General features: G+C 40.6%; 1 protein-coding gene across 1 annotated transcript in view; it reads right to left on the bottom strand.

The window, feature by feature from the left end:
* Positions 1–25,621, bottom strand: part of LOC147030862 (uncharacterized) — a 38,944-nt gene extending 13,323 nt beyond the window's left edge. The window contains exons 1-17 of the mRNA XM_085875379.1: positions 24,847–25,621; positions 22,705–22,863; positions 22,177–22,332; positions 21,744–21,773; positions 18,285–18,443; positions 17,754–17,909; positions 17,280–17,345; positions 15,801–15,959; positions 14,885–15,040; positions 14,399–14,470; positions 12,991–13,149; positions 7,234–7,389; positions 6,757–6,828; positions 4,262–4,420; positions 2,748–2,903; positions 1,254–1,310; positions 553–711 (exon numbers count right to left, since the gene is read on the bottom strand). Coding sequence (XP_085731505.1) covers positions 553–711; positions 1,254–1,310; positions 2,748–2,903; positions 4,262–4,420; positions 6,757–6,828; positions 7,234–7,389; positions 12,991–13,149; positions 14,399–14,470; positions 14,885–15,040; positions 15,801–15,959; positions 17,280–17,345; positions 17,754–17,909; positions 18,285–18,443; positions 21,744–21,773; positions 22,177–22,332; positions 22,705–22,863; positions 24,847–24,967 — 2,152 coding nt within the window. The 5' untranslated portion in view covers positions 24,968–25,621. The remainder of the gene's footprint in view (positions 1–552; positions 712–1,253; positions 1,311–2,747; positions 2,904–4,261; positions 4,421–6,756; positions 6,829–7,233; positions 7,390–12,990; positions 13,150–14,398; positions 14,471–14,884; positions 15,041–15,800; positions 15,960–17,279; positions 17,346–17,753; positions 17,910–18,284; positions 18,444–21,743; positions 21,774–22,176; positions 22,333–22,704; positions 22,864–24,846) is intronic.
* Positions 25,622–25,639: the final 18 nt, after the last annotated feature.

Raw genomic sequence — 25,639 nt, 5'->3', positions numbered from 1 at the left:
TGTAAACTCTCTTCGTAGACCTCCTCACACCCTGATTGTTTTTCTCATGCCATGAACAAACTTTGGTATATCACATGTGATGAAGGTTTTGGTCAAGGTTCATCGGAATTAGATGGATAGTTTCTGAGAAGAAAGCAAATACCTATTTTAGGGGGCAACCCCCGTAAACATCCCTGGAGTCCAATTTTTTCATGCTTACAACAAAATTTGGTACATACACGGTGATGACGGCTTTAGTGAAGTTATATCGAGATGGAATGTGCAGTTTTAGAGAAGAAGTTGAAAATACTTGTGGACAGACTGATGGACGGACACCGCGCCATCCCATAAGGTCCCTGGAACTACGTTCTATGTGAGCGAGAGATGAAGAACAAACTTATTCATTCTTATGAAACAGAAGAAAAAAAACTGGACACAAGTTATTTGTGTTCCTCGAAATTATTTGACTTCTTTGGTTCATGTTTCTCTTGTAAGGGACAGCAGACGCCACCCGAAACATCCCGGAACTACACAATATCTCCTCCATGGTTACGATTGTTTCTCACCACTCACCATGTTTGGGTTCTACACAGATTCTCTTGTTGTTCTTGGTGACGCAACATTTCTGTTTTCCTGGACAATCACAATCACGATGGCAGTGCTGACTGTGCTCATTCCATACGCAGTGTGTTGGTTCAGGGCATTCCCCGCACTTGTCCTCATAACATTGTACTGTAGGGGAGGAAAATACCAGACAGAACACAAAGCATACAACATGAGGACAATGTCGATGTTATACGAACTGTTGCTTCAAAATCTGCAAATTAGAACTCAAGAAAATGTGACAGAGTTGGGAATGCCGAAATCCATAATGATTCCCATTGTTATTAAAAATCTGGGAAAGAAGGTTTTTGGTAAAAAAAAATAAAAATAAAATGAAGCCGTGTTTTCATTGAACACAACCTGAACCACCTTGATCGCTATCACCTGCATCCTGTACATTCATCTCGACTGGTAGATTTAAAAGGGATGACCTTTCCATGTCTGTAAATCATCAAATGTCAACAATAGAGCATCAATTCGCTACACATATATTTTTATAACTACCTTGATGATTTACCAAGCCGGGTAGTTAAACGGGATGTAACAGTCAATGGAGATTTTCACCAGATGTTTTCAGGTAATCTGATGCTCCAGGTATCCTGAATGACACCATTATTCTTCAACATAACGCTAAACCACATTAAATGTACAAGATCCTTCACAGGACTTACCAGGATGATGATGATGATTATGATAAGGATGTTGATGGTATGGATGATGATGATGTCCTGAAACAAGAGAAATTAAACATGTTCAGTATGCACACGGAGCAAGGGACAGTAAAAGAGGAATAATACAACAAACTAGAGGGGGAGCACTCGGGAGAGTGCAAAACCTCCGCTGCCAATACTGCTGGGTCACTCAAGTGAACACTTATATCTTATTCATTAAATATGATGTCAACAGTGCTGAGAGTTATAGTTCTTTTCTCCATTTTTTTTGGGGGTGGCGGGGGGTTGGAAATCACTTAAAACATGTAAAAATGCAAAAAAAAATCGAAATTTTGTTGAAAAAAAGTTGCAAAAATTTTTCTTTCTCTAACAATTTCTTTTTTGGGGGGGTTGGAAATCACTTAAAACATGTAGAATGCAAAAAAATATTTTTCTTTTTTTTGATGTGAGGGGGGGTAACAATTTTTTTGGGGGGTTGGAAATAACTTAAAACATCCTAAAAATGGAAAAAAAATTTTCTTTTTTTTGGGGGGGGGTAAATTTTTTGGGGGTGTTGGAAATCACTTAAAACATGTAAAAATGCAAAAAAATTTTTTTCTCTATTTTGGGGGGGGGGTAACAATTTTTTTTGGGGGGGTTGGAAATCACTTAAAACATGTAGAAATGCAAAAAAAATTCTCTAACAATTTTTTTTGGGGGGGTAACAATTTTTTTTTGGGGGGGGGTTGGAAATCACTTACAACATGTAGAAATGCAAAAAAAAAAATTTTCTCGAACAATTTTTTTTGGGGGGGGGGGACCAAGTCCAAAATTTAATGGCATGAACCTTGGACCATACCTAACCCCCCCACCAAGTTTCGTTGAAATCCGTCGAGGAGTTTTTCCGTAATACTGTTCACAAACAAACAAACAAACAAACAGAAAGGGGTGAAAACAGTAACCTCCATCTATCTTCGAAGATGGCGGAGGTTAATTATATCAAATAAATATTCGTTTAGGGGAAGAATACCCAGACCAGGGTGTTTTAAATTCACAGATTTGTGTTGGTCACAGAGTTTGTGGTTTAATGGAGTTTTTTTCAGATTATTTTATAAGGAACTATCCAGACCCTTGAGATATTTCATTATTAACCTGGAAGCTGCACCACTGGACATCTCAACAATCAGAAATTTATTACTTTACATTTACCACTCTCTCATGTTATTGAAACACAAGGAAATACAACTGGTTACTGGAGCGAGGGAAATGAAGTGAGGGAAGGGAGCGAAGGGAGGGGACGAAGAGAGGAGGGAGAGTGGGGGGGGGAGGGGTGAGAGAGGGGTGGGAGGATGCAGAGAGGAGGGAGGGGAGATGAAGGAGGGAGGAGGGATGGGTGAGCTAGCAGAGGTGAGGATGGGGGAAGCTAGGAAGGGGGCAAGAGCGAGGAAGGGGTGGTGCGGAGAGAGACGCATCACCAAACGTCACTACACTACATGATTCAAACCCACTCACTACCTTTTGGTTCGACACACATCCTCTTGCCATCCTTGGTGCAGCAGCATTTCTGGTGACCTGGACAGTCATTGTCACACCTGCACGTTGTGTAGTGCCAATGATCCCAGATACAATGTGCAGGATCAGGGCACTCTCCAGGCCTCTCATGGCATGTTCCTAATGGGGAGGAAAACAAAATGTAAAGAGAAAAAGCAAACACAGTCGGAATCATAAAAAAGTGAAAACTATAACAGAACTTGCAATGTGGAAGCAAATATTATCATCATCATCATCAGCTATTTTCAGCCCCCTGCAGGATGAAATCCTCAGCATTTTGATGCCATTTTGCTCTTTTTCCCTTCCTTTGTTGTTTGAATTGAATCTTCCCTAACATTTGCCTATTTCATCCCTCCATCTTAGGTGTGGCCTTCCCCTGTTCCTGTTGCCATCCACAGGTCTCTGCATGTTGTTAATATTGTTGTTCGTCTGTTGTCTGACTTTTTGCTAATGTGTCCTGCCAACTTCCATTTCCGAAGTTTAATTATACCTGAGACATCCTGACTTTTGGTTTGTTCTCTGAACCAAACATGTTTCATTCAATTTCAAGAGTAGTTCATGTTATACTATTGGTTGTGCAAAATGCTCACCTCGAGGTGGATTTTGAGTGGAGTTTTGTAAAAATAAGACCACTGGATCTGCAGCTTATGTGGGCTCTGGCCTATTGTTGTAACCAAATTTGGTAGCATTCTGACAGGTGGGTCTGGCGAGGAAGATTTTTCAAGGAATTTACACAATGTTCCCAAAAAATTTACGATGGCCACCATTTTGACGCACTTCTGGTCATGTGATCAGCATCTTCTCCACAATTTAACATCAGGACCCTTCCCTAATATTGTAACCCAAAGAAGCATTCTGACTGCTGGGTCTGAAGAAGAGGATTTTTGGAAGAATTTACGTGATTTTTCCCCAGAATTGACTTAAGTCAGCCATTTTGACACACTTCTAGTGATGAGATCAGCATGACCTCCACAATTTAACATCCCCACCCTGGCCTAATGTTGTAACCCAAATTTGGTGGCATCTTGACTGGTGGTTCTGGAGCAGAAGATTTTAAAATAAATTCACGAAGTTGGCCATTTTGACTGACTTAAAGTCACATGACCGGAATGAGTTTTGCAATCCCCGAAATGGAACGTTGCCAGGAGCGGAACGTTGCTGCCAAATTTCATCCGGATCGGTCCAGCGGTTTGGCCGGAGAAGTCGAAATTGCAGACGGACGGATGAACGGACAGACGGACGGACATTCACAATGACAATACCTTATCTGGAATTCCAATTCCAGATAAGCTTAAAATGAAGTAGAAACTTATACTTGTGAAAAAAGGACAAAGCAGAAACAAGTTACTTGTGTTGCAAAAAATTATTCCACCTTTTTGGTTCATGTCTCCATGGTAAGTCAGGCGACGGCACCTGAAACATCGCGGAACTACACAATATCTGCTCCATGGTTATGTTTTTTTTCTCTCACCACTCACCAGTTTTGGGTTCTACACAGATTCTCTTGTTGTTCTTGGTGACACAGCATTTCTGCTTTCCTGGACAGTCACAATCACGATGGCAGTGCCGGCTGTGTTCATTCCACATGCAGTGTGTTGGTTCAGGGCATTCCCCACACTTGTCCTCATAACATTGTACTGTAGAAGGGGACAAAGGAGATAATCATTTGTGCACAGAGCAATGTCGAACACCTTTACGAAAGGGATGGATTAACGTCAGTGATTGTTGGACTCTTTTGTTTTTTTGTCTCATCATCTAAACTGTATTAATGCTACTAATTCTGAGGTTTATTAGCCCCTGTTGGACTTAGTCCAAAATGTGGGCTTATGGTTTTGGTCTCGATTTTTGTGTCCGTGTGTCCATGTGTGTGTGTGCAGTCACAACCTTATCTCGGAAATGTATGGGCCAATTTCATTCGTACTTAGTATATAGACAACACATGATGCTATACGTATGCTCATCATCTTGTTTCATGATGTCATCAAAGATGGCCGACTGGCAGCCATTTTAGTTGTTAAAAAAAACCTGATGTTGAATATGTCCTCAACCATTTCTTGGACATGCATTTACCCATGTTGTTCAAACTTGGCACACAGATAATGAATGAGAACTTCCATATTCGCATCATTTTGTTTGGAGATTAGATCCAAGATGGCCGACTGGTGGCCATTTTGTAACTTAAATTTGTCCCCAACCATTTCCTGAACATGCATGGTCCGATTTTGTTCAAGCTTGGCACGAGCACAGAATATGATGGCATACATGTGCACCTCACTTTATTTTGTGATCTGATAAAAGATGACTGACTGGTAGGCTGGTGGCCAATTTAGTTGTAAAAATCCTGATGTTGAACACGTCCTCAACCATTTCTCGGACATGCATTTACCGATCTTGTGCAGATATGGCGCACCCATAAAGAATGATGGCTTGTGTATGCACTTAATTTTACTTTGAAGTCAGAACCAAGATGGTCGATTGGTGGCCATTTTGTTACTAAAACTTTTTCTTTTCATGAACAATGTTTTAAGGAAGTTAGGGTTGAACTAATTGCCAACTGGGCCACTTTTCACTCACTTTTGAACACCAATTTTCATAGAAAATTGCATGGTCACCCTACAATTTTATTTTATTCTTTTTTTTCCACGACCTATACCATTGAAGCATATTTCATGAAAATTGAAAAAAATAATTCTGATTACTCTTTTCAATTTCACCCCGACAACCGATAAGTACAGTTTACAAAAACCGTTCAGACAGCATTTTCAACTGAATGATAATTTTCTATTGTCTACATTTATTGAAATTATTTGATACACAAATAAATATTATTAAATGTTATACAGTTTGTGTAATTCAGTACGTCTCCCTAAAAATATATGAACATTGAATCCTTTCTGTGCAAAATTTGCATTGTCAATAGAAATCATACATGTCACATGATCAACTACCTTAAAAATATATATATATAGATGTGACCCGCTTCATAAATATTCATGATGGAATCACTCAATCTTACACAATATTCCATGTCACAAGTCTGACGTGCAAACACATAGATCTTGTAAATATGGCTCGCCTTTTAACTCAGTACAGCAAGATTACAAAAACAATAGGGGCTATGACATTATATGTCTTTTTCTTCTTGTTTTCTGATACATCTGGTAAATATGATGTTTCTCACATTTTGTGTTATTTTCAGAATTAAAATATTGGAATGTAGTTCCAAGGATGTGGCCAAGGCTGAAAGATTCACTAAACATAATATCAAAACTCTTGTAAAATCGACGATGATGTCGAAGGAAAATGCATGTGAGATCGAGGAATTTTTTGTTTTTTGGGTGAACATTTCTTTGTGTTATCATCATTTGAATCCTGTTCACCAATGAGTATTATCCTTTTTGGAGAGAAATTCTGATGTGGATAAAAACGATGTTCAACTTGGCCTTCCACAACATCAGAGATACGACTTGAGAGCAATGTCGATGGCATATGAACTGTTACTTCAAAATCTGCAAATTTGAACTCATGACAGAATTGGGAATGCCTAAATCCATAATGATTCCCATCGTTATTAGACGTCTGTGAAAGAAGGTTTTTTTTTTCGTAAAAATGAAGCCACATGTTTTCATTGAACACAACTTGAACCACCTTGATCACGATCACCTGCATCCTCTACATTCATCTCCACTGGTAGATTTAAAAGGGATGACCTTTCGACATCTGAAAATCATTAAATGCCAACAAGAGGACATCAACTAACTTCACAAATATTTTTTACAACTACATATGTTCAAGGTTTACCAAGCCGGGTAGTTAAATGGGATATAACAATCAATGGAGATTTCCACCAGATGGTTTTAGGTAAGCTGATGCTCCAGTTATCAGAATGTGTCCAGTTATCATGAATGACACCATTTTTCTTCAAGATACTGTGAATCCTGATTAAATCTACAAGATCCATCAAATGACTTACCAGGATGATGAGGATGAGAATGATGATGATGGTAAGGATGGTGATGGTAAGGATGGTGATGATGATGATGTCCTGAAACAAGAGATATTAGACATGTTCGGTATGCACACAGACCAAGTGACAGGCGAGGAGAAATAATACAACAAAATGTATCGAAAAAAGGTTCGCTTAGCGGAAGAATATCCAGACCAAGTGTTTTAAAGTCACAGACATGTGTTGGTCACAGGTTTTTGTGGTTTAATGGAGTCTTTTCAGATTATTTTAGAAGGAAATATCCAGATCCTTGAGATATTTCATGATTAACCTGGAAGCTACACCACCGGACATCTCAACAATGAGATATTTAATTACTTTACATTTACCACTCTCATATTATTTAAATATTTCCAATGCAGTTCATCGTTGTTACTCTCAATGTTCCCCTCTTCAATCCATGTGTACCACTGATAGAATTCATGATTCAAACCCAGTCACTACCTTTTGGTTCGACACACATCCTCTTGCCATCCTTGGTGCAGCAGCATTTCTGGTGACCTGGACAGTCATCGTCACACCTGCATGTTTTGTAGTACCAATGATCCCAGATACAATGTGCAGGATCAGGGCACTCTCCAGGCCTCTCATGGCATGTTCCTGATGTGGGGGGGGGGGAGGGGGGAACGAAAAGTAAAGAGAAAAATCAAATCCAGTGGGAATGATAGGAAAGTGAAAACCATCATGGAACTTGCAATTTGTGAGCAAATACATTTCAAATGATTTAAAGTGAGGTTCCAATAATACTCTTGGTTGTACAAAACACCAAACTAAAGGTGGATTTTGAGTGGCGTTTTGTGAAAATGAGGAAGAAATCCGGTTCCGGTTTTGAGCGGCAAGAGGTCTCCTTCGGGGCTCCCTGCTGACATTCTCAAAGTTAAGTTCCGGTTGTTATTTGTCCCGTTTTAACTGTTTAATTTTCTCACCTACATGTTAATGTGTGTTCCTAGTTCGGTTTTGTTTCAAAAATCGTGCTATTTTGTGAGTATTTATGTCGACGTTCTCACCTGGTGTTTGAGGCCTAGTCCTAGGCTTGAGGCCTACCGGTTCCACTTGGTGTTCGATCGTTTTTTTTTTTTGTTTGTTTGTTTTTTCTCCCCATTACCTTCAATTTCTATCCTCCCCATTACCTTCAATTTTCATCCTCCCCACTTTCCAAACATCCCCCATTCTCCCAACTAATCTCTTTCTTATCTCAAAAAAAAAAAAAAAAAAAAACCCAACAACAACAACAACAACCTTCTCCCGATTCTGCTACTTCTTCCTCTTAACTTCCTCCTCGTCTTCCTCGATTTCTTTTTTTTTTTTTTTACACTTCCATGACCTAATCTGTTGAACTCTCTCATACATTAATATTAACAACAAAAACGATCTTATAATGCTTCATCTTCCTCTCTCACACATGTGGTACTCTTTACTGTTTCACAATGCACTACTCTTCTGCTATTTTAACAGACTGCTCTCATTTCGACCTCTCCTTCATTCCTTGCCTAAAAAATCCAACTATTACAGCACTTCTTCTCTCCATGCTCTGAATTCGCCTTCATTGCATCCATCAAGAATTGTGTTAAATCGCATCTCTGACCTAAAACTTTTTAAAAACCACAGTTTGCCATGGATGCTAGCTTTCCATCAACCATTCTTTTTTCCAACTTCAGTGCCAACTCACCCCCTCACCCCTCACTCTCACTCTCAAAGCAACCATCCCTCTTCTCCCTCCAAGCCTCCCTCTCACCTCTTTCAAAAATTCCCCCCTCACCTTTCTTCCACCTTTCCTCCCCCTCCCCCTTCCTTCTCTAAGCTGCCCCCCCCTCTCATCCACCCACCTGCCTCCCTCCACTGCCCCCTCACCTCCATCTCTTCACTCCGCCTCCTCAAATTGTCAACTGCCATCTTCCTTGTCTCTTGTCCCCCCTCTCTCACAGCACCACAAGAGCCTTTTCTCCTCCTCATTCGGCCCCCTCCCCTCGCTATTCTGCAATACCCCACACTCCTTCAGCAACCCTCCTTACCTCCCCCCTCGTCCCTCGTCCGACCCTCCCCGCCCCCTCCACCTCCTGCACCAAAAGCCTCCTCCCCTACCTCTTCATTAAAAGTGTGGACCTCAAATATCCGGGGCCTTCGCTCAGACCTTTCAGATCTTTCCATGCAGGTTGCCAGTGACAAACCAGACATTATCTGCCTAACAGAAACTTTCCTCTCCCAAGGCGTGTCTGACTCCCAAGTATCTCTCCCTGGTTACTCCCTCTTACGGTATGACAGACCTGAGCCTCGTCCTGGTGGAGGTGTTGCTCTCTTCATCAAAGACTCTATTCCTCACTCTCCCTGCACTGCTCTCACTCCCCCACACCCCCAGGAATACCTCTGGCTTCGGCTTCCCCTCCACTCCCACCTCATGTTTATATGTGTACTGTACCGTCCACCGAACAGTGATGACTCCATCTACACCTCACTCCGAAAACATGGACCATCTTCTATCTTCTCATCCAAACTCTCTCTTCCTCTTATGTGGCGACTTCAATTGTCATCACGCCAGTTGGCTAGGTGTGGGTACCTCTCTCACCTGCCATGGGACATCAGCAAAAGCTTTCTGTGACTCATTGGGACTGACTCAATCGGTCAACTTCCCGACCCGGATCTCAACCAATGGTACTCCATCTCTTCTGGATCTGATTTTGACAAATTTCCCTGACAATATCTGCTGCTCTTCCTTCGCTCCAATTGGTTCTTCTGACCACGTCCTTATTAAAGTGGACATCTCTCTGGCTGTTATCAGAGAACCACCTCACCGCCGTCGAGTCTGGCATTTCACTCAAGCCGACTGGCAGGACTGGTTTGAGCAGCCATCAAACTTACAGACTGGTCTCCTATCACTACTTTCTCAAACATCAACTCATCCTGGGAATTCTTTCAAAAGAAACTTGCTCTCCCTCATGCACAGATTTATCCCCTCTCGTGTTCAGTTGTCTTACCCTTCCTCCCGCCCTTGGTTTACTGAAGCTTGTGGCGAGGCAGTTGTCCTGAAACAACTTGCCTTTGCCTCATGGAAAGCAAACCCAACTGAGGGCAATCTCAGTTCTTTCCACAAAGCTCGGAACAAGTGTGTAGCTACCCTCAGGAGAGCCAGAAAACAACATCTTTCTCATCTCAAGTCTGAACTCTCAAACCTCTCACCCTCCTCAAAATCCTGGTGGCGTTTAATCAAATCTGTTTCTGGTGTATGTTCCCCCTCCATCCCCTCCCTTACCTCAAATGGCCGCACTGCTGATTCCACACGTGATAAAGCTGAATGTCTAAACTCGGTGTTTGCAGCTAAATCTTGTGTCCCAAACCCATCACTATCTCTACCCACTTTACCCAGTCGCACCCAACTGTCCCTGGACTCTGTATCCTTTTCTCCTGACAAGGTGGAGAGCTTGCTTTCAAACCTCGAGTCAGATTCTGCAACCGGTCCAGACGGCATCAGCCCACGTGTCCTCAAAGCCTGCTCTTCTGCTCTTGCTCACCCTCTCTCTGTTCTATTCACCCTCTCATTTTCCCAAGGTCATCTGCCATCTGCTTGGAAATCTGCTAACATCACTGCCCTGCATAAAAAAGGTGCAAAAACAGATCCCTGTAACTATAGACCAATCAGCCTTCTCCCAATCATCAGCAAGGTTATGGAATCCATCATCGCTTCAGACATGAAATCCTTCCTCTTCTCCAATGGCTTGATTTCCAATCATCAATTTGGTTTCAGACCAGGTCACTCTACCCTAGATATGCTGCTACTGCTCTCCCATCAATGGATGGAGGTCCTCAATGCCAGACAGGAAATCCGAGCCGTATCCCTGGACATATCACGTGCTTTTGACACAGTCTGGCACCCTGCCCTACTCACCAAACTCTCTTCCCATGGTATTCAAGGCCATCTCCACTCATGGCTCGCAGACTTCCTCTCCTGTCGCAGTCAACGTGTGGCCCTAAATGGAGTTCTTTCATCCCCTCTTCCTGTGCAGGCTGGAGTTCCTCAAGGTAGCGTTCTGGGCCCTGTTCTTTTCTGGTTTTCATCAATGATCTCTCGGACTCTCTGGAAAATCCTCTATTTCTCTTTGCCGATGACTCAACCCTCTGCCGTACCATCTGTCATCCCTCAGACCGGCAAGCAGCAAGCTTCTTCGCTCACTGCAGATCTGGATAAAATCACAAACTGGTCCAACACGTGGAACATGTCTTTCAATCCAGACAAATCTCACACTCTCACTATGTCTCTTCGAAAGGACCGTTTACAAAACCCCCATCCACTTTCTCAACAATCCTCTGGAAGAAGTCTTTTCTTTCAAGCTTCTGGGTCTCACTATCTGCCATGACCTTTCCTGGGAAAGTCACATTTCCAACCTTGCCTCAAAAGCCAGTCGCCGACTGGGAATCCTCCGTCGTGCAAAGTCCTTCCTCGGCCCTCTTGAGCTCCTGACCACTTACAAAGCTTTTGTCCGTAGCCTGATGGAGTACTGCTCTCCCCTCTGGGCTGGTGCTCCTGCCTCCCACCTTTCTCGACTTCACGCTGTCGAAACCAGGGCTTTTAAGATCATTGGCATCTCCCGCAATGAAGCTGAGTCTTTGGGCCTCTCACTCAATCACCGCAGGTTGGTCGGTGGTCTTTCTGTCTTCTACCGACTCCTCTCCAGCCTTGCCCCCCTGCTCTCTCTGCGATTTGTCCCAACCACATTTCCACAGGGCGCTCAAGGTCCGCCAACAACCCCTTCTGGTAAAACTACCAAAATCACGAATCACTGCTCATCTTCCTTCTTTCATTCCTCTTTTTTTCCCGCCTTTGGAATAAACTTCCTCACTCTATTCTTTCCCATTCTTCCCTTCAGGCTTTCAAAACAGCTGTTCACCACCACCTCTTATCTTCCCCCATCCAAATCCTCGATCTTTTCTACCCCCGATAATCCACCCAAGCCCACTTCCTTCAATTCTCCTGCTTTCCTTCCTGAAAGTCCCTTTAATGTCCATCTTCCCCTCGCCATGTTCCCCGTCCCATCCCCATCCCTCTCCCTTCCACAGTTCACCTGTGTCTGTTCCCCAATGTTTTGTCCCTTCCACTCCCGCCCCTCTTGTCTCATGCCTCCTTGCTGTGAGTTGTGTGTTAGCTCTCATACGAGCCTCGACCAAGGTATAAAAAAAAAAAAAAAAAAAAAAAAAAAAAAATTTTTTTTGTGTACATTGTCGAGGCTTGTATGAGAGCTAATACACAGAGACACATAACAAGGGGAGCAGGAGACAAGAGCGGCAGGAGAGGGAAGGACAAAACTGTGGGGATCGGCGATATGAGGAGATCTGTGGAGGGGAGAGATTTGGGGCGGGGTACACAGTAAACAAGATCGACGCTACAGGGACTTTCCGGTCCTTACACGACAAGGACTTTCAGGAAGGAAGGCAGGTAATTTGAAGGGGGTGGGTTTGAGATGGATTAATGGAGGCAGAAAAGATCGTGATTTTGGATGGGGGGAGATAAGAGATGGCGGTGAACAGCTGTTTTGAAAACCTGGAGGGAAGAGTGGGATTGAAGAGCGTATAGGAGTTTGTTCCAAAGGTGGGGAAAAAAAATGAGGAATGAAAGTGAGCAGTGAATCTTGATTTTGGTCGTTTTACCCGAAGGGGGTTGCTGGCAGACCTTGAGCGCCCTGTGGAAATATCTCAAACAGAGCCGGGAGGGCGAGGCCGGAGAGGAGAAGGTAGAAAACAAAAAGACCACCGACCTGCCTGTGGTGAAAGAGGGAGAGGCCCAATGACTCAGCCTCACCATGGGAGATACCAATGATCCTAAATGCCTTGGTTTCCACAGCATGAAGCCGAGAAAGGGGAGAGGCAGGAGCACCAACCCAGATGGGAGAACAGCACTCCATCAGGCTGCGGACTAAAGCTTTGTATGTGGTCAGGAGCTCAGGTATGCCAAGGAAGGACTTTGCACGACAGAGGATGCCCAGTCGGTGACTGGCTTTGGAGGCCATGTTGGAAATGTAGCTTTCTCAGGAAAGATCATGGCAGATTATTGTTGTGAAAAAGGAAAAATTGGGCACAAGTTACTTGTGTTCTTAGAAATTATTCGACTTTTTCGGTTCATGTTTCTCTTGTAAGGGACAGGAGACGCCACCCTAAACATTCCTGAACTACACAATATCTCCTCCATGGTTACGATTGTTTCTCACCACTCACCAGGTTTAGGTTCGACACAGATTCTCTTGTTGTTCTTGGTGATACAGCATTTCTGTTTTCCTGGACAGTCACAATCACGATGGCAGTGCCGGCTGTGCTCATTCCATACGCAGTATGCTGGTTCAGGGCATTCCCCGCACTTGTCCTCATAACATTGATCTGTAGGGGAGGATAAAGGAGATAATTTGTTTACAGAGCAATGTCTAACACCGTCACGATATGGATAAGTTAACTTCAGTGTTTCTTGGACTCTTTCTTTTTTTCGTAACCTAAACCATATCACTGCCACCAATGTTGCGGTTTATTTCCCTTAAATTATTCTGAAAAATTGTGCTGTTATCACTGCAAATATCCTTTAGCACTTTGTATAATCCAAATGTGATAACGCAATTGATTGTCATGGAAACAAACAGCAATTGTGCTGAGATATACATCATGAACAACTACTCTGTAATGCTACTCTTTATGAACAACAACAACTACTCCACAACAACGAATGAATAACAACTACTCCGTAACTGAACAAGGATTGTTTCAAAGTCGTCACCTTCCTGCAACCTTTTATGTGAAAGGTGTTTGTGTTCACAAATTTATACGAGTACACTAAGTACAGTCATATTATTTCCTGATATGTCTGGTAAATATCACGTTTCTCACATTTTGTGTTATTTTCAGAATTATAGGCATGGAATGTAGTTCCAAGGATGTGGCCACAGCTGAAAAGTTCACTAAACGTAAAATTGAAACTCTTGCAAATTCTATGATTATGTAGAAGGAAAATAGACGTGAGATCAAGGATTAATTTTTTTGGGAACATTCCTTCGAGTTGTCATCATTTCAATCCTGATCACCAATGAGTATTAATTATCCTTTCCGGAGAGAAAATCTGATGTTGAAAAAAAACTATGTTCAAGTAGGACTTCTACAACACCAGAGAGACTACGTGAGGACAATGTCGATGTTATATGAACTATAACTTCAAAATCTGCAAATTGGAACTCAAGAAAATGTGACAGAGTTGTCAAATGCCTCAACCCATAATGACTCCCATTGCTATGAAAAATCTGGGAAAGAAAATTCTTGGTAAAAATGAAGCCACATGTTTTCATTGAAAACAACATGAACCGTCTTGATCGCTATCACCGGCATCCTCTACATTCGGTCGATTTAAAAGGGATGACCTTTCCACCTTTGAAATCATCAATTGCCAACAAGAGAGCATCGACTAGCTTCAAGTATATTTTAAAACTACCTTCAAGATTTACCAAGCCGGGTAGTTACACGGGATATAACAACCAATGGAGATTTCCAACAGATGTTTGAAGGTAATCTGATGCTCCAGTTCGCAGAATATGTCCAATTATCCTGACCGACGCCATTTTTCTTCAAGATCCTTCGCAAGACTTACCAGGATGATGAGGATAAGAAGGATGATGATGGTAAGGATGGTGATGGTCAGGATGATGGTGATGATGATGTCCTGAAACAAGAGATATTAGACATGTTCAGTGTGCGCATGGATCAAGGGACAGTCAACGAGAAATAATACAACAATTAATATCGAAAAACGGTTCGTTTAGGCTTCGGGGAAGAATATCCAGACCATGATGTTTTTACATCACAGACATGTGTTGGTAACAAGTTTGTGTGATTCAATGGAGTCTTTTCCGATTAGTTGAGAAAGAAATGTCTAGACCTTTGAGATATTTCATGATTAACATGGAAGCTGCACCACTGGAGATCTCAACAATCAGATATTTAATTACTTTACATTTACCACTCTCTCATATTATTTAAATATTTCCAATCCAGTTCATCGTTGTTACTCACAATGTTCCCATTTTCAAAGTATGTGTACCACTGATACAATTCATGATTCAAACCCACTCACTACCTTTTGGTTCTACACACATCCTCTTTCCATCCTTGGTGCAGCAGCATTTCTGGTGACCTGGGCAGTCATCGTCACACCTGCACGATGTGTAGTGCCAATGATCCCAGATGCAATGCGCAGGATCAGGACACTCTCCAGGCCTCTCATGGCATGTTCCTGATGTCAAGAAAAATGAAAAGTAAAGAGAAGAAGGAAAAAAGAATGAAAATGTCACAGCCCCCATTGTTTTTTGTCAAATTGCTGTACAGAATTAAAGGGCGAGCCCATATTTATTTACAACTAACATGGCCGCCAGTCTACCAGTCAGCCATCTTTGACGACATCGCAAAATTAAGTGAATTTCATGTGTATGCCATGACACACCGTGCTTGTGCCAAGTTTGAACAAAATCAGACCATGCATGTCTGCGAAATGGTTTGGAACACATTGAGGTAACAAATGGCCACCAGTCAGCCATCTTGGATTTGAGCTCGAAAAAAAAAAAACATGACATGCATATGTAATCCGTCATTCTTTATCTGTGCACCAGGTTTGAAGAAGACTGTTAAATGCATGTCCGAGAAATGGTTGAAGACATCCGGCAGGAATGATAGAACAATGAAAACCATTGTGGAACTTGCAATTCATAAGCAAATATGTTTCAAACAATTTCAAGAGAGGTTCCCATCACACCATCGGTTATGCAAGATGCAGAACTATAGGTGGAAATTGAGTGGCGTATTGTAAAAACGAAGTAGAAACAGCCTTGTAAACATGTAAAAAAAAAAAAATTGAAAGAAGTTATCTCTGTACCGAGAAATTCGTCTACTCTTTTGGTTCACGTCTCCATGGTAAGAGTCAGGAGAAACAACCCTAAACATCATGGAAAGTCTATACAGTATCTCCTCTATGGTTACGATTGTTTCTCACCACTCACCAGGTTTAGGTTCAACACAGATTCTCTTGTTGTTCTTGGTGACACAGCATTTCTGTTTTCCTGGACAGTCACAATCACGATGACAGTGCCGGCTGTGTTCATTCCACACACAGTGTGTTGGATCAGGGCATTCCCCGCACTTGTCCTCATAACATTGTACTGTAGGGGAGGATAAAAGAGATCATTTGTGCACACAGCAATATGTGTTTGCATTCCCCGCACTTGTCCTCGTAACATTGTACTGCAGGGGAGGTTAAAGGAGATCATAATTTGTCTGTAGAGCAATGTCGATCACCTTCATGATATGAATGAATTAACTTCAGTGATTATTGAACTCTTTTTTTTTTCTTTTGTAACTCAAACCGAATCACTGCAACAAATTCTGGATTATATTTCCCTTACATTCTTCTGAAAATTTATGTAACTGCCTCTTCATATATCATTCAGCATTTTGGAAAAAGCAATTGTGATAATTCCTGACTCAGTGTCAGGAAACAAACAGTAATTGTACCGAAATATATATCATGAACAACTACTCTGTAAATGCTCCTTAACTGGACAAGGATTGACCATAAGGTGTCACCTTCCAACAAACGTTGATGTGAAAGTTGTATGTGTTTGCAAATCTATAATAGTACAGTCTTATTACTTCCTGATACATTTTGTAAATTCAACGTTTCTCACATTTTGTGTTATTGTCAGAATTAAAATAATGGAATGTAGTTCCAAGGATGTGGCCACGGCTGACCGGTTCATTGAACGAAACATCGAAACTCTTGTAAATTATTTGATGATGTCGAAGAAAAATACACGTGAGATCAAGGAATAATTTTTGTTGTTCAACATTCCTCTGATTTATCAACATTTGAATTCTGTTCATCAATGAGTATCATCCTTTTGCGGGAGAGAAAATCTGATGTGGATAAAATCGAGGTTCAAGTCGGCTTTCCACAACACCAGACAGACTACGTGAGGACAATGTCGATGTTATATGAACTGTTACTTCAAAATCTGCAAATCAGAACTCGAGAAAATGTGACAGAGTTGGGAATGTTGAAATGCATAATGATTTCCATTGTTATTAAACATCTGGGAAAGAAGGTTTTTGGTAAAAAAAAAAAAATGAAAGCCATGTTTTCATTGAACACAACCTGAACCACCTTGATTTCTATCGTCTGCATCCTCTACATTCATCTCCATTGGTAGAATTACAAGGAATGACTTTTCCACATCTGAAAATCATCAAATGTCAACAGGAGAGCATCAACTCGCTCCACACATATTTTTACAACTACCTTGAAAATATACCAAGGATAGCTGGTCGAGATATAACAATCAATGGAGATTTCCACCAGATGGTTTCATGTAGTCTCATACAAAAAAGTTATCAAAATGTGTCCAGCTCTTCTGAATGACGGAATTTTTCTTCGAGATAATGCTAAACCATATGAAACGTACAAGATCCTTCGCAGGACTTACCAGGATGATGAAGATGATGATGATGATGATGATGATGATCAGGATGGTGATGATAATGATGATGTCCTGAAACAAGAGATATAAAACATGTTCAGTATGCATACAGAGCAAGGGACAGTCAAAGTGAAATAATACAAGAAAATGTATTGAAAAACGGTTCATTTCGGGGAAGAATATCCAGACCAGGTTGTTTTTAAGTCGCAGACTTGTGTTGGAAGCAGCTTCTAACGGTTTAATGGAGTCTTTTCAGATTATTTTAGAAAGATGTGTCAAGATCCTTGAGATATTTCATTATTAACCTGGAAGTTGCACCACCAGACATCTCAACAATCAGATATTTAATAACTTTACATTTACCACTCTCTCATATTATTTAAATATTTCCAATCCAGTTCATCGTTGTCACTCTCAATGTTCCCCTTTTCAATCCATGTGTACCACTGATAGAATTCATGATTCAAACCCACTCACTACCTTTTGGTTCTACGCACATCCTCTTGCCATCCTTGGTGCAGCAACATTTCTGGTGACCTGGACAGTCATCGTCACACCTGCACGTTTTGTAATGGCCATGGTCCCAGATACAATGTGCAGGATCAGGGCACTCTCCAGGCCTCTCATGGTATGTTCCTAATGTGGAGAAGAAGGAAAAGTAAAGACAAGAAGCAAACCCAGTGAGATTGATAGAAAAGTGAAAACCATTACGGAACTCACAATTTAGAAAGGAAATGTGCTTCGAACAACATCAAGAACGGTTCCTGTAATACTCATGGTTATGCAACATGCTGAACTGACGGCGGATTTTAAATAGAGTATCCCATTGCAAAAATGAAGCAGAAATTTATTCTTGTGAAAAAGGAAAAAGTGGAAACAAGTTACTTGTGTTCCTAAAGGATTCTACTTTTTGGTTCACGTCTCTATGGTAAGAGTCAGGAGATGCCACCCTAAACATTCCAGAACTATACAGTATCTCCTCCATGTTTATGATTGTTTCTCACCACTCACCAGGTTTGGGTTCCACACAGATTCTCTTGTTGTTCTTGGTGACACAGCATTTCTGTTTTCCTGGACAGTCACAATCACGATGGCAGTGCCGGCTGTGTTCATTCCACTTGCAGTGTGTTGGATCAGGGCATTCCCCGCACTTGTCCTCATAACATTGTACTGTAGGGGAGGATAAAAGAGATCATTTGTGCACACAGCAATATCTAACACATTCACAATGTGGATGAATTCACATCAGTGATTCTTAGAGTCCTTTTTTCCCCCCGAAAGCAAAACCGTATTAATGCCACTAATTCTGAAGTTTATTTCCCCTAGAATGTTCTCTAAAATTCTGCTATTTCCACTCCATACAGTGCCTTCAGAAAGTAACCCCTGAGTTAATTACAGCTTCGAGACTTCTTGTGTACGTCTGCATCAGCTTTACACATCTGGATTTGGGGATTTTCTCCCATTCTTCCTTGCAGATTTGCTAAAGCTCTGTCAAGTTGGATGGAGAGCATCGGTGAACATCAATCTTCACGTCTTTCCACAGATTCTTAATCGGATTCAAGTCTGGGCTGTGGCTGGGCCACTCAAGGACTTTCATACTCTTGTTCTGAAACCATTACAGTGTTGCTTTGGCTGTATGCTTGGGGTCATTGTCCGGTTGGAACACAAGCCATCGCTGCAGTCTAAGGTTGTTTTTTTGCACTCTGAAGCAGGTTCTCCTGAATGATTTTCCTGTATTTTGCTCCATTCATTTTCCCCCCTATCCTTACAAGTCTCACAGTCCCTGCTGCTAAAAAGCATCCCCATAGCATGATGCTGCCACCACCTTTGTTTAGGATAGGGATTGTGTTCGGTTTCTGACAGACGTAGCACTTTGCATTCAGGCCAAAGAGTTCAATTTCGGTCTCATGAGACCACAGAATCTTTTGCGTCATGCTCGCAGTCTTTCACGTGCCTTTTTGCAAACTCCATGATCGTGTGCTATCATGTGCCTTTTTCTCAGGAGTGGCTTCTGTCTGGCTACTCTCCCATAAAGCTTCGATTTGTGAAGTGCTGCAGAGACTGTTGTCCTTCTGGCAGGTTCTGCAACATCAGCCAAGGAACTCTGTACTTCTATCAGAGTGGTCATTGGGTTCTTCGTCACCTCCCTGACCAATGTCCTTCTTGCCTGGCTACTCAGTTTGGTCGGACAGCTAGCTCTCGAAAGAGTCTGGGAAGTTCTATATTGTTTTCATTTCCTAATGATTTTGCTTACTGTGTTCTTTGGAACTTTCAATACTCAAGAACTTGTTTTATACCCTTCCCCAGATCAATGCTTCCTCAAAATTATATCTCAGAGTTTTACGAATAGTTCATTGGACTACTTGGTCGAGTTTCTGCTCTGACATGCACTGTCAACTGTGTGACCTTACATAGAAAGGTGTGTTTCTTTCTAAATCATGTCCAATCAATTGAATTGGCCACAGGTGGACTCCAATCAAGTTGTAGAGACATCTTAAGGATGATCAAAGGAAATTGGATGCACCTGAGCTCAATTTGGAGTGTCATAGTAAAGGGGTTTGAATACTTATTGACGCAAGACATTTCAGCTTTTCATTTTTAATTAATTTGTAAAAATTTCTGAAAACATGTTTTCACTTTGTCATTATGGGGTATTTTGTGTCGATTGGTGACAAAAACTTGATGTTTAATCCATTTTAAGTTCAGGCTGTAACACAACAAAATGAGAAAAAGTTGAGGGGTGTGAATACTTACTGAAAGCACTTTGGGAAAAAACCAATTGTGATTACCCCATTGATTGTCATGGAAACAAAGAGCAATTATACTGAAATATATATCATGAACAATAATTATACTCTTTCATGTTCTTTAATTGCACAAGGATTGTTCCAAAGGTGTCACCTTCCAGCAACCTTTTATGTGAAAGGTGTATGTGTTCACAAATGTACATGAATACAGTCATATTATTTCCTGATAGGTCTGGTAAATATCACGTTTCTCATATTTTTTGTTTTCAGAATTAAAATAATGTAATGTAATTCCCTGCGCACACGAAGTGAAAAGCAGGGTTAAGCAATTGGTTAATGTCCGTACATCTGTCTGTCTGTAAACATCAGTTTATGATCGGGGAACAACTTAATTTAAATTGAATGTTATATTTTGAACATGAATCGGAACATGAATCAGAAAATGAACATGCAGTTTCGCAGTACTTTGTCTCTGAATTTGTACCGATCGCACATGATCAGAGAGGAGTTAGACAATTTTTTTTACTTTTCCTGTCTGGCGGCCAAACAAAATTGAAAATCATTCCAAACAGGAAACTTACTGTTTCTACAGATGTTGTAAAGGACACAAACAACAGGTACTAATAACTAATGTAGTGTGTCAAATCGGGGGTGTAATTGACCCTGCGTCAAGTGCAGTAAATTCGGGAATTAATTAATTTATACGACTTTTACAATCTTTTTTTTTTAATTTAAATTGATTTATATGCTTTAACAATACGGATCACAAATCGTCTTCTATGTAAATTCAAAACCCTTCCGTTTAGCAGTATTACTTGAACATGTTAAATATGGTGGTGTGCAAGAAAGACTTCAATAGTGCAAAACTTGCAGAAATTTTTTGACTATCTTTAAACCATTCTTTCATTTGAATTTATGTACACACTTAAACACTGCATGATGTGATGTGTTCTATGAACTCTCGAGTTCCAATGATGTGGCCATGGCTGAAAGATTCACTAAACGTAACATCACAACTCTTGTAAAAACAATGATGATGGAGAAGGAGAATATTACGTCTTCTGCGCAAATATTTTTTTTTGTTTAACATTCCTTTGAGTTACCATCACTTGAATCCTGATCACCGATGAGTATTAATTATCCTTTCCACCGAGAAAATCTGATGTGGATAGTAACGATATTCAAGTAGGACTTCCACAACACCAGAGAGACCACGTGAGGCCAATGTCGATGTTATATGAACTGTAACTTCAAAATCTGCAAATTAGAACTCGAGAAAATGTGACTGAGTTGAGAATGCCAAAATCCATAATGATTCCCATTGTTACTAAAAAATCTGGGAAAGAAGGTTTTTTGTTAAAATGAAGTCATGTTTTCATTGAACACAACCTGAACCACCTTTATCGCTATCACCGGCATCCTCGACATTCATCTCATCAGTAGAATTAAAAGGGATGACCTTTCCACGTCTGAAGTCATCAAATGCCAACAAGAGAGCATCAACTGGCTTCACATATATATTTTTTTACAAGGTTTACCCAAAGGTTTACAAAAAATGGATCGTCACACGGGATGTAACAATCAATGGAGATTTCCACCAGATGGTTTCAGGTAATCTGATGCTATAGTTGTCAGAATGTGTCCAGTTATCTTGAACAACGCCATTTTTCTTCAATATTATGCAAAACCACATTAGATGTACATGATCCTTCACAGGACTTACCAGGATGATGATCAGGATGATGATAATGTCCTGAAATAGATATACAATATGTTCAGTGTATACACAGAGCAAGGGACAGTCAAAGTGAAATAATACAACAAATGAAACGAAAAAAATGTTTCTTTGGAAGAAGAATATTCAGACCATGTTGTTTTAAAGTCACAGACATGTGTTGGTAACAGAGTTTGTGGTTTATGGAGTTTATTCAGATGATTTTAGAAGGAAATATCCAGACCTTTGAGATGTTTCATCAATAACCTGGAAGCTGCACCACGGGAGATCTCAACAATCAGATATTTAATAACTCTACATTTACCACTCTCTCATATTATTTAAATATTTCCAATTCAGTTCATCGTTGTTACTCACAATGTTCCCATTTTCATTACATGTGTACCACTGATATAATTCATGATTCGAAACCACTCACTACCTTTTGGTTCGACACACATCCTCTTGCCATCCTTGGTGCAGCAGCATTTCTTGTGACCTGGACAGTCATCATCACACCTGCATGTTTTGTCATGTCCATGATTCCAGATACAATGTGCAGGATCAGGACACTCTCCGGGCCTCTCATGGTATGTTCCTAATGTGGAGGAGAACGAAAAGTAAAGAGAAAAAGCAAACCTAGTCGGATTGATGGAAAAGTGAAAACCATCATGGAACTTGCAATTTGTGAGCGAATATATTTTAAACAAATTAAAGAGATGTTGCCGTAATACCATTGGTTGTGCAAAATGCTGAACTAAAGGTGGATTTTGAGTGGAGTTTTGTAAAAATGAAGGACAAACTTGTACTTGTGAAAAACGAAAAAGTGGAAACAAGTTACTTGTGTTCCTATAAGTTATTTTACTGTTTTGGTTCATGTCGCTATGGTAAGAGTCAGGAGACGCCACCCGAAACATCCCAGAACAACACAATATCTCCTCCTTGGTTACGATTGTTTCTCACCACTCACCAGGTTTAGGTTCGACACAGATTCTCTTGTTGTTCTTGGTGATACAGCATTTCTGCTTTCCTGGACAGTCACAATCACGATGGCAGTGCCGGCTGTGTTCATTCCACATGCAGTGTGCTGGTTCAGGGCATTCCCCGCATTTGTCCTCATGACATTGATCTGTAGGGGAGGTTAAAATAGGTAGGAATTCATACATAAAGCTTGTAGATTTTTTTTCTCAACTTAAAATTAAATTCAAATTCCCTTCTGAATCTGGTGAGTTCATAAATGTTGTTTTTGGCATCATTTCGCCAAGATATGCAGTGCACTAATTTTACATTTTGTTGTCCGGTTCTTTCAGGTAAATCATGTGCAGTTGATTATTTGATCATTAACCTTAAAAAATAAAAAAATCTTATCCTTTTTAAGTTAATACTTTTGATGCTGCAAGTGATTGTTTCTCATTCGACTCAACACAATTTAACCTCATTCATGAACCTTCTTCTGACTATCCCATCCTCTCACCCTCATGTAATTTTGCAGCAAACTTTATGTCATTCTAATTCTCCCGTCATACTGAAATTTTAGAATTTGCTCCATATATATTATATATGTATATGTATATATATATATATATATGTATATGTATATATATATGTATATATATATATATATATGTATATATATATATATATATACATATACATATATATATATATATATATATATATATATATATATATATATATATATATATATGTTTCTGAACCTTATATTACCGAAAACTGGTCGGTCAATTCCACCCAATTTTTGTTTACGTACTCAGGGTAGACCAGGGTCAGATCATGGTCATCAAATAACCTCCCTCCCACCACTCCCCCATGAGGGTGGGGGGACTACTTGCAATTTTCGCCTGTGCAAGTGGCATCATACAAGTGTTTCAATCAGTGACTTCTGCCTGGTGGAAGGGTGTCCTGATGACATATTTTGCTCCTGGGGTGGGTATTACAGGTACAGAAAAATTTGGTCTTATTGCATGAAGGACCTTTTGGTACAGAACTTTCTGTCGTGTTTCTGAACATCAGGAGCACCAAAAGATGGGAGTGATGGAGATTTAATTTGCCTTAGTTCAATCGATCACTGAGTTGAGAACATCTTGTCTGTTGTCCACACAGTACACCAAAGTGTGGAGGAAATGGTACCGGTTAAGTTCGTTAAATAGTTTTTTCGTAAAACATCCGTATGCCCAAGCAATCTGGTGTCAACATGGAAGCAGGAGTCATATGGAGCCTCTTGAGGAACTCACGCCACTTTTGGTTGTCTATGGCCAACCGACTGATCCCTATTCAGGTGGTTTCTCCATCTCTCTTAGTCCCTTTTCCACCATATGCCACCAAGTCTGTGTAGGTCGTCCAACCCTATTTTAAGCACAAGGCTTTACTCGTTTTGTGATGTTGTTTTCCATATGCAGTGCGATCTTAATCCATCTCCACTTCCTCATTTTAATTTCCTCCATGATGTTTTTCTTTCCAGTCCTTCTTTCTACCTCCTTCTTACTCACTCTATCTGGCTGGAAGATTTGCAAAATCCTTTTGTGACAGCGATAAATTAACGATTCTAATTTGCAACCATTAAATGTAGCTTATTGACCTCATTGAATCACTTGGTTTATTATGCCAACTTATATCTCACAATAATGAAGCAAAAGTGGATGTCACTGAAACTCCAAAAGTGGCATGTAGCGGAAATAGCATCACCTTTGGTTATAGCCACTCTTACAAATCATCTTCTTTTATCTTCTTCATAATATAATGAAACCTTCTCAAAATTATCATGCAGAGGATATGTTACAATCAATAAAATTTATTTCAAAAATGACAAAAATGATAAAGTGCATATTGCCCACCGAAGGTGGTCCAAGAAGGGTACTTCCGCCCGGAGGGTGGGAGTGCCCGCTAGTGATGAAAATAAAGCTTTTGTTTCGTCTTAAACATCTTTTGTCTGACTCACCTGCAACCGTTTGTCACATTACCCCCACTGTCTTTATAAGCAGCAGTCATTTATAAAATGCAATTTGTCTGAAGCAGCTTTAACTGCAATTAAAAATGTCTTCTTTTTTAACTTCAGACAATGTTATTTTCATACAAAATAAGTCAAACTCACGTGAACTGTAGACTGTGCCTGGCACAAAAGCCCCAAGAAGCAGAAGAGTTTGAAGTGAGATATGCATCATCTGTCGCTTGTGAAAGCTGCTGAAGTCTTCAACCCCGACAGTGCCGAGCATGGCTACAAGTGGAAGTGTCAGCTATTTATTCATCTCGTGTGGAGCACACCCCATTGAGCCAAGAACCAATCTGGGCACTCCTCATTCCTTACACATTGATGTTTTACCTCTTTAGGAACATTTATTTCACTATCTGCATGCATTATCTTTCACATTCTCAGATTGTATAAGTATGCACAATCTGCTGAATAGGGTAAGGAAGTGTGCTTAAGATTCATAAGAAACTACATGCATTATCTACTGAGCTATTATTTTATTACCGTTCTTCATGGTCTTGGGAACATCGAGAAATGATAACATGTGACAGGCTCTTTAACCCATATGGCAAAGCTTCCATAAGAGATTGTGGATGGCATTGTCATTGTCAAACAAGAAACACAGCTTGAGGTTCTAAAAGTGGAGACGACCTCATGCTCGGAGCCTTGCCTCTGATTCCACACTCGTTTTTCCACCAATCTGTTAATTGTCGTCGAGGACATCAAATTAACCTGTTTGTCATCAAGTCGGCTGGAAATATTTATTTCATTCAAAATGTCGTGCAAAATTGTTTTTGCATGCTCATTTAATGCAACGTTAGAAATGGATACCTTAAGCTAACATATTGGTACTTTCCTGGGAAGGAGTGGGACCACCACCGCTACCTTCTCCAAATTGTGAATATTTCATTTGCAA

Source organism: Eptatretus burgeri, chromosome 3 (genome assembly GCF_056783735.1).
Source record: "Eptatretus burgeri isolate ZD-2024b chromosome 3, Ebu_testis_v1, whole genome shotgun sequence".
NCBI classification, from domain to species: Eukaryota; Metazoa; Chordata; class Myxini; order Myxiniformes; family Myxinidae; genus Eptatretus; species Eptatretus burgeri.
Note: the sequence above shows the minus strand (reverse complement) of the source record. Positions and strands in the feature narration are given on the sequence as shown.